This window comes from Pholcus phalangioides, unplaced genomic scaffold, assembly GCF_987345545.1.
Source record: "Pholcus phalangioides strain wild (caught in Gottingen) unplaced genomic scaffold, Ppha-v1.0 ptg000015l_1, whole genome shotgun sequence".
NCBI lineage: Eukaryota > Metazoa > Arthropoda > Arachnida > Araneae > Pholcidae > Pholcus > Pholcus phalangioides.
In genome coordinates, this window is record NW_028301608.1 from 97,891,014 (window position 1) to 97,906,775 (window position 15,762).

The 15,762-nt window shown below is 34.6% G+C and overlaps 1 protein-coding gene across 2 annotated transcripts in view; it reads right to left on the reverse strand.

Moving 5' to 3' along the window:
* The window catches only part of LOC149077142 (voltage-dependent T-type calcium channel subunit alpha-1G-like), a 95,979-nt gene that overhangs the window by 43,367 nt on the left and 36,850 nt on the right, over positions 1-15,762 (reverse strand). For both annotated transcript variants that reach the window (XM_089244871.1, XM_089244870.1), the window contains 4 exons: positions 15,001-15,293; positions 8,648-8,799; positions 4,958-5,143; positions 4,692-4,809 (listed from right to left, as the gene is read on the reverse strand). In XM_089244871.1, coding sequence (XP_089100997.1) covers positions 4,692-4,809; positions 4,958-5,143; positions 8,648-8,799; positions 15,001-15,293 — 749 coding nt within the window. The remainder of the gene's footprint in view (positions 1-4,691; positions 4,810-4,957; positions 5,144-8,647; positions 8,800-15,000; positions 15,294-15,762) is intronic.

Sequence of the window (15,762 nt, forward strand, 5' to 3'; positions counted from 1 at the left end):
TGCTAAAGTAAAGCAACCGCGAATAAATGATATCTGGGGCAAAAGAGCAGACTGTAAACGAAGAATAGAGAAAGAAATCAGCGTTTAAAATCTATGAGAAGTGATCCAGAGGTAAATGACCACTGTAAAGGTATGAAAGCCTTGGGTAAACGATTTATAAGGATGAAAAGTTTGGGAATGATCGATATACAGCTTGAACGACTTGATTATCATGCTGCTATTATTATAAATACGTAGGAGTATGGTGCGTGGGAATTCTTATCAACACGTTTCCGCTACTCAAATACTCATCAGACTAGTTTCTCAAAGAATCTTCTGAAATATTTTCGTCATTTCTCGTTGCCTTTATTATTATGAAGTTAAACAGGGAAGACATAAAATTCCGAAGTCAATCAAGGAGGATCCTAATCAGTTTTCAGTAGGAGTCAAACTTTACCGTCATATCGATAGATGGAGATAATATCATAGTTTTGATCAAGAACGTAGAAACAAACTCTCTCTCCCACAAGACGATCTCATCTAACAGACGTTCATTATCTGAGAGCGAAATACTATGGAATAGAGCAACGGTACGTGACTCGATGGATCACGTTACGATTGCCGGTGGAGGAAACGCCAAGTTTTGATTGGCTATTGGCTGAAACGCTCAATAATAGGTGAAACGTGATCACTTGTTCCATCTCAAGTTCCTCTCTGTCATTTGGAACATTTCTCAAATTTGCTACAGGGCATCGCCGCGACTTTTTTTTATTTTATTTACGATTTACTACGTAGTCGTCACTAACAAAGGTAGTGTTAGCTTATCTGGAGCTTGTATCGATGCGTGAAAACTATCGATTTGTAAATAAGTGTTGAGAGATAGTTACAAGTGGTAGTAATAATAATGATGTTGATGATGATAATAATAATAATATTATTATTATTACCACTCTCTCCACTAATGAGATATACGAGGCCTAATATAAATAAACTGACACTACTCAGACGTATGAAGCGCCCATTGCGCTGGAGGTATTTTGATGAAACTTGGTAAATAAGATATACGGACCATAGGGGGAAAATATTCAATAAACAAATATTATACAAAAATTGCCAACGCAATTAAAACTCGGACGCAGCAAATTCAAAGGCGAACTCCTGCGGACGACCAGACGTAAACATCACCCCTCCACGACTCATTCGTGTGAATTCTGACCACGCGGTCCTGATGACGGCTCTCCATTGAAGAGCCGAAACGCGTCGACCATTCGACCAATTGAATTTATTTGTCTTGAAAACGTGGCAATTTTTGTATAAAATAAACAAATAGTTCAATTTCGGACAACCGGGTGAAAAGTGACGCTTTTTTTTTTATCGCAGTTATCTTTCTCCCATTGCCCAAATAATGTATATATCATGTTTGAAAAACGTTCGATGAATAAAATGAAACAGGCGCTACATAGATCGGAGTAGGGTCAGTATAATTTAGCTGAGTAGTAGCAGTTTAATTATACTGGCACTACTCTTGACTTTGTGGCGCTCGTCGTGGCGGACGAATTTCATTGAACTCGGTATACATTGTGATTAAAAAAATTCCACGTACAAACTTTTAGGGGAGGTAGAAAACAACAAAACAGAATTACATGGAATGTATGACCGCAAACCCCAACCTGATCAGCTGGAGGATAAACGAAGAGGCAGAAATGCCGAGTCAATAATGGGTGGCAAAGCTCTATATTTAGCGATGCTTTACACTAGGACAGTACACGATAAGTTTCACAAAAATTACTCAAAGTTTTTACCATCCACAATTATGCGAAAAAAAAGAATTGTGATTCTGTTCTGTTTTTGTGTTTTCTACTTCCCCTAAAAGTTTGTACGTTGAGTTTTGAATTATCCTGTGTACGTTATTTGGCATTGGGCATGGAAATCAGTTAAGGCAAAAAGTGCAACTTTTCACCTGGTGGTAAAAAATGGGACTATTTTTTATTGAATCTATCTTGGTCCATATATCCTGTAAGTTTCATTAAAATGCCTCCATCAGAATGAGAGCTATATACGTATTTACATTGTATACATACGTTTACTTATAACCACCCTGTATTCAGTACAATAGTTATGGAGGAATACAACGAGTTAATTACCAGCCGACAGACTAGTAATACTGAAGTTCGTGCAATGAATGATGGAAAAAAAATGTTACTCAATTTATTTCGAGTAAAATAGCTACAACGGAACCTTCCCATAATGAACAGTCTATACTTTAGCTGACCAAATTTTCAGTCCCCAGTATTCATTATTCTCAGTATTCATATTCACAATTCAGAGTATGTCATGTAGAGGCTCCACTAGGGAAGTTGAATGAAGATTTTAGATGGCAGAGAACGTACTCATACTCGCTACAGTGAGCACCGAATCGGAAACATTAAATTGCATTCAAAAAAAATATTCATTTAATTTACGGTAGCTCATTTCTGATTCAGAAGACCGATAGCCGCACACAAACCAAACTCCTAATATTTTCGCAACCAGCATTACATGAACAATGTAATAAGTTTTTACCCCTTTTGGACCCCTGAAAGGGCTAAATAGCATCGAGCTTATATTACTGGAGGGAGTATGACGTCAGCGGTCTTCGCCTTGGCAGTGCTGAGAACGTCGTCCGCAACATCATTCGTCGGAAGATCACGTCACTCGGTGAAACCACACACAATCCCCAGTTATTTCCTTATGGCATAAATAGGAGTTTAAAACAATAAACGAAAGAAATAATTTCGGCATCGATGAGATAATTGCAAAATTAATAAAAGATAATCCCAGCAGTAATTAAAGATAATTCCAAAATTAATGAAAGATAATTCCAAAATTAATGAAAGATAATTCCAGCAGTAATTAAAGATAATTCCAGCAGTAATTAAAGATAATTCCAAAATTAATGAAAGATAATTCCAAAATTAATGAAAGATAATTCCAGCAGTAATTAAAGATAATTCCAAAATTAATGAAAGATAATTCCAAAATTAATGAAAGATAATTCCAAAATTAATGAAAGATAATTCCAAAATTAATGAAAGATAATACCAAAATTAATGAAAGATAATTCCAAAATTAATGAAAGATAATTCCAGCAGTAATTAAAGATAATTCCAAAATTATTGAAAGCGCTAATTCCAACATTAACGAAAGATAATTTCAGAATTAATGAAAGAGATAATCGCAGCATTAGAGAAAGATTATTCCAGAATTATAAGGAAAGAGATAATTCCAAAATTAAGAAAAAAAAGAGATGATTCCAAAATTAATGAAAGCGATAATTCTAGCATTAACGAAAGACAGTTTTAGCATTTAGCATTAATGAAATTTGATTCCAAAATTAACGAAAGATATAATTCCAAGATTAATGGAAGGGATAATTACAGAATTAATACAAAAGATAATTTCAGCATTGATGAAAAGGTGATCATTCCAAAATTAATGAAAGAAAAATTCTGGAACTAATGAAAGAAAAGCTGCTTATTGCATGTGCAACGTTAGTGTTGCCATGTGTACTTAGAATTTTGAGTGAAATGTAATGATTTAATTATTTGTGGCATTGTGTAAAGTTTGTTGCTCTCTGTCGCAAGGCTTGCTAACAGGGCGATCAGCTCGAAATTGGCTTGAATTTGTGCTCGAAAGCACTAGAAAACACAACTTTTAGTTGCCACCGTTGGGCAGCCTGCAGCGATGCCAACCTGATCCTCGCGTTGGCAATCCATCATGACGCACACGTGGCCATAAAGCGTCTATCTGCATTAACTGATATGGCGCAAAATCAAATAACAAAAATACACTGTTCACTTATTTGAGAGGAAAACGATAATTGATTCCCTCAGTGGTGGTACACCGGGGTTGTAAACGCGAGGTGAAATGTGCGAGGCACTCATTAACATACAGAAAACGTCCATACATTTCCAGCTTTCATTGAAGCATTCCCTCAGTCATTTCTTGGGATTAAAAGAAAAAAGAGCGTTGTACACGATGTGTTATTTTCTCAGATTCCAATATCAATTCACAAAATCAAAATTATGATTTTTTTTTTCTTTGTAACTCCCTCCCACGTAACTTTTATTTTACTTAATTAATTGGAAAAATTCATACTTATAAGTATTAAAAGAATTGAAAATAATATTTAATACGCACAAAAAGAAAGAAATAGCAAAAAAAAAAATAATACACGAATAATTTTAATAATTGTATTCACACATTTAAAAGAAACTTAATGACGGACGAGATTCATACTCATTAGCGTTAATTAGTAATTATCATTAATTGTGTTCGAATATTCATCAAAATCCATTGTTTGTTATCATCCCGTTTTTTTCGATCATTAATTAAGGTTTTTTCAATAAATGCGATTTAATTCTTTTTACGTATTAGCGCGAATACAGTATTATTGACGTTGAATTAATCACTAATTAGTGATGATGCTTTTTTTTTTCTTCACTAAGCGTGGTAAACAATAATGACGATAAAGTGAAGAATAACAAAATTAATAGTTATATATGATTTTTTTTTTTTACTTCAGTATTGGATGCAATTTCTCAATGATACGGAAAAAAATTCCGAAAATAATAAAATGCATAACCGTGTCATTAATTGTTAAGTATTCATTAAAATGCGTTATTCTCATGCACAATCACGTCTTAGAATAATTAATCAATAATAATGATCACCTGGAAGACTGTTACGATTGCCCAAAGTAAAGAATCGAAATTTTTTCTGTCACACTGAAGTGCTCCATCTTGAGTCTTGACACAAAACTTGCAGCCAAAAAGATTCATTCCGAGGATACTGAGAGTAGAAAATGTAATTTTTATCATTATGTTTTTGTTGTTTTTGTAATAATTAATAAATAATTCATTAGAAACAATTTGAAAATGAGGAACTTTGACATTTTTTGATAGGAAAACATATGTGCGTTTGTTGTGTAATCTCTCACCTGAAGATGAAGATGAATAGAATGAGCAAAGCGAAGAAGACTGCGACGTTGTCAACTGTTCTGAGCATGATGACCAATTGCCTTCGAAGTGCAGGCATAAAACGGACAAGCTTCAATATTCGCAGCAGCCGGAAAGTCCTCAGTACAGACAGTCCACTGCCGCTACTTTGACATAACTCGACTAAACTGCAAGTAGGCAAAAGTAAAGAAACTTATATCAAAATCGAAACGTGAACGCCTGGTCTTAATACTAGATCTCACTATAGCAGCGTTTCTCAGCCTGTGGTCTGTGGACCATACCTGGTCCGTTACGATTATATATTGTCTCTCTGAATTGATAATTTGAATCTAATTGGGTAAAAAATTATCCAATTGTTGCAATTGATATTATGAAGACGATTTATAGAATATGTTTATTCACAAACATTTTTTTTCCAGAATTTTTTGACATCAATACCTTTTTGGGAGCATTCGCAAAAAGGTGCGAGACGAAATTCTTTAAACGCTCATACCTCAGGGAGTACGCAATGCAAGTCAAAAGCAATGGTATTGGCAGATGCACATTGCAAAGATACATTCAGTGAAATTATTCCAATTTCGATATCTCTTACCGTCTGGGCATCAGGCCAACTGTTCTGATTCGTAATAAATTGTTCTCCGCAAGTCAAAAGCAAATTTTATATAATACATCACACTTATATAACCCGGAGGCACATTCTCCTGGAAGCCTTCTTCAAAAAATAGCAAGTGGAACTTCATGTGCTACCGTGGGATGTACCCCCCCCCCCCAAAGATTATATTCACCATATGCTTCTTACTCAAAACACCTACAATCCTTCAAGTCCGAGCTGAACACCCGGAGGTTTAAGAAAAATCTGCAAGGGGGAAAAGGAACCCCCACCCCTCGTTACTGCGTGCAAGGTCTGAAAAAAAAAAATAAAACAGCTGAAAATTGAAGTTTCTTTTCCTCTTCGTTTCTTCCGTACTCTTGCAAGTGATTTGTTCCTTCAAATAATGTGTGTTTCTACTATATACATGCAAGAGAGAAAGAGAACACGTAGGCCGAGAGTGAAACAAGAGAAATCAACTGTATACTCTTTTATATCTACATATCTATTATACTGTACTTCTCTATTTCTTTTTTTCCTTTCATCTTACTGTTTCTAACGTGAGGTTAGGTTAGAACAAGGTTACCAGATTTATCACTGATTCGTCAAATATAAATCAACCACATTTGTTGTCGAAATCTTGTACATGAGCTGGTTAATCATCAATTCAGATTTGATAACATCATTTTGCTTCGCTGCTCACGAAGACTATATTCTGTGTACGGTACAAGCATCTCTTATTTATTTGGCAGTATTTATGTGTTTTCTTTATATTTTTTTCAAATGAAAGCATTGGTTATTTTGAGCTCGTTTCGGTATTAGTGCTTCGAAATAACTCCTAAAACATTCGATTTTCATTTGTGAGCGTTTCATGAAGATTTTATTATTACCAGCTGAATGCCTCAAAGATAGGCATGTCGCCTATTTATCGACAAGCCAAGCAAGAACAACTTTTGACCCTTGCATTTTGGAGGGAAACGCAATAAATGGATATGGAGGAGACATATTGCCGTGCATTTTTAAAGAATGATAGAAAGGTAAGTTAGCAAACAATATATGACGACATTTTTATACCATTCAGATCTAAGTAAATCATATATAAATACTGTTTGTTCCTTGGAATGCAACATCCACATATTTTTTAAATGTTAATAATAAAGTGTTTTGTCATTCGGCGTACCTCATTTGTTTAATATAACCTCCTCAAAAATTTTCTCCTCTAGATATATCAATGCTTGCCAATCAAAGGGTTATACATTATTTATAGTAGGATTAAATAACTACTCCATGATAGCACCTGACAATATTTGTATTACAATATTACAAAAGTCAGTGTTTTAAAAATAACTATTTCAGTTATAACGGAATAAGTTCGACGCGGTATAAATGTAGTTTCAATCGGGTTCTACTCTACTTGAACACGAGAAACCAGAAACTAGCTTTCGATTTCATTTATTCACGTATTTTATTTTATTTCTTGAATAAAAGATTTAGGGCTAAAAAAATCCATACAAGCTACTACGGAGCCTCATCCATAAATATACGTTCCTGACATCTACCATTTCAACGATTTGTCATATTGTGTGGTCCGACATTCCTACATTTTACTGGCAACTATGAAATTTAAACCGTGTAAACGTATTGAAATATTTTGGTTTTTTAGCCGACCTTTTTCAAATGTGGACCATACATTTCTTCATATCACTTGAAATGTCAATAAATTTTAAATTTAAAAATTCGTATGTGCACATACATGATGGTAAAACATACATAATAGTGTGGGAGTTTGTAACTGAGAATTGAACATTTTTTACAAAAATTTTGAAAATAGGGAAAACTGTTTACATCAGAGCATTATTTTTCTAACTTTTCTTTTCAAGTCGGGTTTTTAGAGTAAAATTTTATTAAATTAATTTTTAATATCTGTATACAGTATAAAAGATCGAATGATATTCAAATTATTTTTATCTTCTACTATAAAAATGAGAGATGAATTTAAGGGTGGGTCAACATTTTCCGAGGTACAAAAATTCACGTAATTATTCTAGACTATAGGAAAGAAAAATTAAATATGTATTTTTGAATCTTTAGTTCTCTGTTAGCTCCCTTGATTCTAGGTGATTTCATTAGAGGTCCGGGATTTTAACATTTGCAATATCTGGCACTGATGAGCAATAAATCATTTTCTGCCTCTCCTCTTAAATAAATTTAAATAAATTCACTTGATGAAGTTTTTGTTGGACGCACCCATACTGCATACTTTGTTTTTTCCAACAAATTTGACTAGGAAATAACCGAAGGTGGATAAAGGAGAAGAAATGGGGAGGTAGCTAAAATTTTTAGCTACTAAAATTAGAACTAAAATTTAAAATATAAATTGTATTTTCAAATGCAAAAGAAGAAGCATTAATAGTTACTGAAAGTTGAATATTAAAGGGTAAACTCAGAAAAATTCTGGGTTTTAGTCGGTTCCAAGGTACACTATCTTATTTGTTTCAAGGTACACGATGTTCCACCATTTGTCAAAAATATCAGTAACTTTATTAACAGTCCCTGGTATGAAGAGATGGTATTTTTTCGGCCTGAAATATACTGAGAAATTGAATTTTCTGGATCTTAATGCCGAAACACTGATATTTGGAAACAGAAGTGATTTACCTCCTCCGGGAATCGAAACAATTTCTTAGTCCTTGGTATGTTGAGCACTTGGTTTGGTCAAGGCACAATAGTTTCCCCTATATCACACATAATTTAATAGTCCATTTTAAGAAGAACTGAGCTGCTTAAGAGAAATATGCTTATTCAAGGTCCTATTCTGACTCTAGGGACTGGTTTTTAGTTTTTTTTCTTACCACTCATGTGTAGAGCGTAGCTTGAAGATTCGTTATTTATACCTTAGAATATATGAAAAGTAATTTTGCGTTTTTGGTATTTGTGCCTTATTTAAAACTGGTGACTCAATTATATTCAAGAGGGAGTATCTCCAACATTTTAGCTTTATGCGATTTTGTCAATTAATACAGGAAATTGGTTTCGTACATGATCATTCGATTATTCAGTAACTGCGGAACACATATCATACCTTAAAATCACTATGACGCCATCGAATAAATTGTAACCGCTACTTATGTACGAGAAAAAACCTTCGGCACACATCTTCATTATCATCTCCATCAAGAAGATGATGGTGAATATGACGTTGCTCACTTCGACAGCGAGTGTCAATTCATCTGGCTGAAACGGAAAAATTCACAAGGGATATTTATTTAAAAGTAAATCAAGTGTGCACTTTAAATAAGAACACATTTTGAATGCATGTAATCACCAATCACAAATATAGGGTTGGCCAAAAGTACATTTTACACATTTTAAACGTTCATATAAAATCAACCAATCGACATATGACACGTTCCGACAAGTTCCACAAATAAAGTTGTACTACTACTTAACCGTACAAAAGCACCTTGTAAACATTCCTCTGGAATAACGAATCGGTACTTAAATGCGATGTGTGTGTGTGTATTCATGGCAGTTCCGTACCTCGTGTTATATTGATACTGCCATCTGTCTTCTGTATCGTGAAGCGAAAATAGGAAAATGCTTAATTTTTCATGTTGTGTAAGTATAGTCTATCAAGTTTGTTTGGTATCCGAATTTGAAGCTGCTGTATGTTCAATATTCGTCTCTCAAATCTGACATAGGAAGAATCAATGGAAATTCCATTAACGTGGTATCTTCCACAACATACAGGGTTTGTTTTACAAAAAAATGCGCGAAAGGAATACAAAATCTGTGGTGGAATCTGATATTAAAATAAAGTGCTGCTATTTCTTATATGTATTATATATCAAAACGCAAGTGACCCGTAAACATTCCTCTCGGGAATTTCTAACGAAGTGATTTCATGTCGGAATGTGCGGTGCGTGTGTATATATCCATGACACTAACGCATTCATGATGTCAGAATTGTGCTTGTTCTAATTCATACTGTTTTCCATATTTTGAAGTGAAAAAGACAAAAATGTTGAATTAAATGATGAGTATTGTGTTAATATGTTATTTAACCTTTTCAGACTAATGGTGTTACAAATGTGTGGGTCGCTTTCTCTCACTGTAGATTTTCTTTTTCTTTCGAATTGAACTTTCTGGGGATTTTTAAGATGGCTTCCAGGAGAAAGTTCCTCCGGGAAAAATGTGCTTTATTTCATAAAATTTAGAAATAAAATTCTATAAAACTACAGTTTCGATAACTCATTCCTAATATTGCAGTATTGTACAAAATAAAAAAAAATATATTTGTCTGTTTCTATCTTTTGATTGTTTTGAACTTTTTTATTATTTTTACATAAGAAAAATAAAATTCAACTATAATATAATTTATTAGATTATTTTCAGTTTGAATATAACTTGATGCTCACAATAATCATATTATAAATGTTGTAAGAGATTCATTTATATGGCATTCTAATAATTATTGTTGAACCGCAATTATTTGTTACATTATTTATTCATTCAATTCTACCTCATTTAATGAAAATGCAAATTGCTTTCAATTAAATTAATACAATTGAATATTAAATTAAATTTATGAAATATTTTACTTTCTCTCATCAAAATGAATCTGTGACTACATATTTGGAGAATATTGTTGTATCATTATTAATGGAAATTATTATCAAAAGGCAGTTTGTGAAGTAAATAGACGAGAATAATGTATTGTTTGGATAATCAGCATGGGTTCAGGAAGGGAAAGTCATGTGACGTGACTAACCTCCTTTGCTTCTATGATCACGTGACGAAGGCTTTGGGTAAGAGCAAAAATGTAGATGTTGTTTACCTTGATTTCCAGAAGGCATTCGATCGGGTCCAACAAGGTAAACTCGTGAGACATTTACACGAGATTGGGATTGGGGACAACTTGATGAATTGGATAGAATCGTGGTTAAGAGATAGGTCACAATGAGTTATGGTGAACGGGGAATTCTCTGGATGGACAGGCGTCACAAATGCATTTCCTGAAGGAAGTGTCCTTGGGCCCCATACTTGTTTCGCTTTTTATCGGTAAACTCGATCAGGGTATCGATGGGATTGCTAGCAATATCACAGATGACGTGAAGCTAATGGGGATAAATGGGAATCAAAGCGAAAGGGAGTTGCTTCAGATCAACTTAAATAGGATTGCAGCAAATGAATGGAGCATGACGTTTAGCGTTGACAAGTGCATGGTCGCCCAATGTTTTCGAACAACCCACGGTTTTCTTACGAGTTGTTGTGTCACTATCCCACCATCTATAGCAGAAGGCATCCATGCGATGCTCGTGACGCCACTGAAGAAAGTCATCTCACATATAGCCATTGAGTATACAACTAGGGTCACCGATTTGGGCATTCTCATTGACGAGCGGCTTAGGTTTTCTGAACATTGTTCAGTGGTGGTCAAAAAAAGCGAATAGAATGCTTGGTCTCATTTTCAAAAAGGTCTCTTTGCGTTCTGCTAAAGTCATTCTTCCGCTTTTCCGAGGCTTAGTTCGTCCTGTACTGGAGTATGCTGTAAGGTTTTGGAGATCATACCTACACAGAGGTATATCATGTATATATATATTGTTTGTAATTGCATTTTTTATTGGGTTGCTGTATTTTTGAAATATATGACGTCTGCATTTTTGAAATATAGTGGACATCTTTTTCTCCGCCACCTCGTTGTGCATTTTGCCTGTTGTGGCGTTGTATTTGCACTGTTTTACTCTAATAAAATTATTTATTTCGTTCGATTTTTACAAAATAATTGCTGCCACAAGAATATTTATCTTATTCAAGTTCCAAATGAATTTGTTCACATGAATTCATTTGAATAATCATTCATTAAAAATTCTAGAAAAAAATATATAATTTGTTTATAATGTTTGTTCGTAATATTGAAAACATGTATAAAATATTTTCTGAATCAATGACATTTAAAAACAATTTTCTGAATGGAATAATAATAATAATAAATAAGTAATAAAATTCATTTACAAAACATTTTATTTCTCAGTTATTCACAAAAAATCAATAAATCAATAATTTTATTCGAGCACAGTATACATATCTAGAAGCGATTCTGGGTAAATATCATTCTAATTCCGAAAGCAATCCCTCATAAAAATTGGATCAATACCTAAATATATAAATTCCGATAATTCTTCAAAACTATCCCATAGATAAATATTTCCCCGAAAATCGATATCAGTAAAATAAATGGGAAAGAAACAGGATCCTTACCAATAAATCCCATGTTATATTTACGAGAACTTCATCTTTTCTCGATGAAATTCCATCTATCTATCCATGGTTTTTATAATTTACCGATGCCAATCACAAACCATACATATTAATTTAAGTTTTCTTATGTAAAGTATATTCAATACAAATTTAAAACAAATTGATCCGTATAGTATGCGCATCTCAAATAACCATAAAATAATTACAGTTTGGAAGGATATTGGTTTTTCCTTCTACAAAAATGAAAAACAATTTCTTTTTTTTTAAATTTTAGAAGAAAATATCGTCCTTACATCATATACCATGAATATTATCAGTATATATGATTGATCATTTTCTGAAACATAACAAAAAAATTAATAATATTTTTCCATGATGATTCCATGAAACGTCATTATTTATATGGATATTTGATTTTATTTGTCTTTCTGCGATCTTTTGTAAATTCAAATACTTGTAGTAGAATTTTTTAAATACTGACAAAACTTTTCAGATTATAAAAAAAAAATCCAATTTTAGTCATTTACAAATTATAAAAAAAAAATTCATTATTGAACAGTGTAATCAAGAGAATGATACTGTTGAATAATGAATAAAACAGTGTTTCAAGAAAATAATCAAATTTGAAGTTGGGAATTAATTATTAGTGAGAGCTCTCTTCCATACTGATATAAATAAAATAATTTACAATAAAATTATAATAGTGACAGATCAAATAAGTGAAATAATATTCTAAACAGAGAGCTGCACGGCTTTTCTCGACCTAAGATGTCAAGGAAGCAGTTATTTTCTGGATATTGAACAGAGTGGAACTCGGAAAGAAAGTGTGGTATCCGCCGGGACTTGAGCCCAGGCCCTCTTGCGAACCGGGTACGCATTCCACCATATACACCACTCTGGAGACAAGACCCTGTCTTCCTTATTTCACGCACTTCGGTTTGAAGCATTGAAGTAGAGGCATTAGTATAGTTTCTCTTATCTACAGCAAATGAAATAAGAAAGGGAGGGTTGTGTCCCATGGGTGCATATGTAGCATATTTGCCCGGTTTGCGAAGAGGGCATGATTTCGTGAGAGACCAGATGACTTTTCTTTCCGAACTCAACGCCGCTGAATAGCTGCATATTCAAGAAATATGTTTAATTATTATTTGAAACAATTGAACATACAGTAAAACCCCTCTTAACACACACTCCTTCAGACACGGTCACCCCTCTTTTACGTCCAAATAATATTTTCTCCTTGTATAATTAAAGCGTATATTTCAAACCCCCTGATTAACGATCACCCCTCTTTTACGGATAAATTTTTCTGTCTCACCAGTGTCCGCAAAAGAGAGGTTTTACTGTACTTGATATAATAAATATAGCTTGTGTAAATTAATATTTCCCTGTTACGGTTATATGATCATGTTTAAAATAACTAATTTTCCAAAATGCATTGTTATGATGGTACTTCCATAAAAATCATTATTTCTGGGAATATCAGACCAAATACTGAGCAAAGAAATATAATAATAATGTTAAAGAGTGCTGATACTTTGACCTCCCCTTCCCATTCACTTTTCTACAGCAAACTCGTTACTAATCTGAACTCCTACTTATGGAGATGTAAGTTGTGTATATTTTTCCTACTTAATAGGTACTACTTCACCAAACACTAACCCTGGCCATATCGCTATATATATTGCAATTTACTGCCATTAATCTCTTGATACACCCCTGACCCAGCCTTTTGGCCATACAGGAAATTTGTGGACCAGATGTCGCCATCCCACTCAGCACGCAATTAGACCGACGGGGAATAATTCCCCGAATCCAGAGATAGGATTCGAGGGGTGGTGCCAACCCTTTTGATGTCCGTCCCGTGGTTTTTGGCTATAGCTAAGGTGCTAAAACCGCTGACCCCAAGGCTTAGTGCAGAACGTGCACCAAGCTGAAGTCTCACTCCATCGCATCGATCCGGAGAACCCCGGCCTGTCAACAGTAAGGTAAAACTAACTTGTCTCACGACGGTCATACTGCCATTAATGAGATGGGTTGGAAATAAAGGCACTGTTTATTCGAGGTCACCTCAAGTTCGCGAGGAAAAATATCTTATTTATATCCTCCCTCGGGTTCGAGCCCACGACGGCGTCAGCAACCTTCACGGTGGTAGACGAGCATCTTACCACGCCACTCAGGTGAAATTTTAAATAGGTACTGTCATCTAACTACAACTTTGACAGTGAATAGGATGCGTAATACTTTGGGTCTGCATCTTGCTGTAACGAGATTTTTTTCAGGGGAATCCATCAACAATTTCGAAAAACCAGTCATAGTCGAACCTGAATGAAAGTGTGGATTTGGTGGTTCCAGCGAAAAGAGTCCTGGCCTCTGCTACTACTACTACACCACACATGCATGTTGTGAACATTTTTCGAACAAACTGTGCATGTCGGAATTTCCAACAAATTATGCATGTCGGAAGCTGGTGTATGGGAGTGTGGGTGAGTTCATAATGTCAGTTTCTACAATTGGCGATGTCCAACAGCATTTAGCCTAAACGATTAGATCATTGTGAATAAATTAATTGGTGTTACTCCGAACGTCCGTCCTAAATCAAATGTTTGATGAAATGCACATAAATCAATCGTTCAATCGTAATTGTGAATATAAGAGTGTAATCTTGAATATGCAAAACGAAGTAAAAAAAAATCTCAAAACTTCAGAAAGACGCGGAATGTGGCACAAATCAATAATTTCAATCTCTGATATCCCGTCGAATCACTCTCCAAATAAAGATTGAGTAAATTTATTTCCCTACAAAGAGGTGCAAATTTGACAACTTTTCCATTGGGGGGGGGGGGCATCTACAAATTATTAAAATTTGTAGACAGCCCCCGTTTTCAACTTCTTCAACTGTTATTTTACGGACCCACCACTATCACGGAAGACTTTTATCATATTCTCGCTATGTTAAACTTCGGAAAAGTTGCTCCGCAGCAACATGGAGGGATAACATCAGAAAGTTCTCGTGGAGACAACTGTATTACATCGGACAGAAGTATGTGTGAAATTTTAGAGACTGGAATCCGACATTGAATTGAAAATGGTTGTTGATTATAGATTGTTGATATGTTGATACAGGAGAGACATTTTAAAATGCATTATAGGATAGATTACGGGGCAAAGTACCTGATTGTGATATTCGATGCCCATGCTCAGGGTATTCACCAATATAGCCGTCAGGATTCCCCGTTGGAAGTAGCGGTGGTCAACAAAGGACTTAATCGCCGACTGCTTGTCCTTGTACCACCTGCAACATTTCCCGAAGCAGGTGAGTTCTTCATCTGGAGTATTCTCAGTTTCACTTCGTTCGAGATCGGATTCGCTGCTCCAGTACTCTTCCGAATGATTTTTGGTGTTATCTTCTGTTTCCTTCTCTGAACAGTAGAAAAGTAACTGTGGAGCAGAACTGTGTTTCTCGTCTGAAAGGAAGAAAGAGGAAAACAAATGCAGATATATCAAAATCTCAGCATCGATTGTCAGAATCGCATGTCGGTAAATCCTTGTCATTTCCAAAGTGGAAAGTATCGCAATTTTGCAGATGGATTCATTGGTAACTACTTGAACTTACGTAACAGTTACGTAAACACGTCGGTATATAGCATTCGGTGTATTCATTGCATTCAAAAAACTATTCCTGATCATGTGCAGAATTGCACAATTAATCCCATCAACTAAATTCCAAGTAACATTTTTGTTTACTAGTGCGGAGGGATGGGGTGTAGAAAATGAAAAGTAGTTTTTTTGTTTTCTTTGCAGGAAGAAAATCGCCATTTTTGTCTTTTAATGGTGCGTGCATTTGGCTATCTTCTTAATCACCTAGTCAACGTGCGGAAGGTTACACTCGAAAAAATTTCCTCAAGGTAGTGAGAGAGCAGTGATGGCAAAACA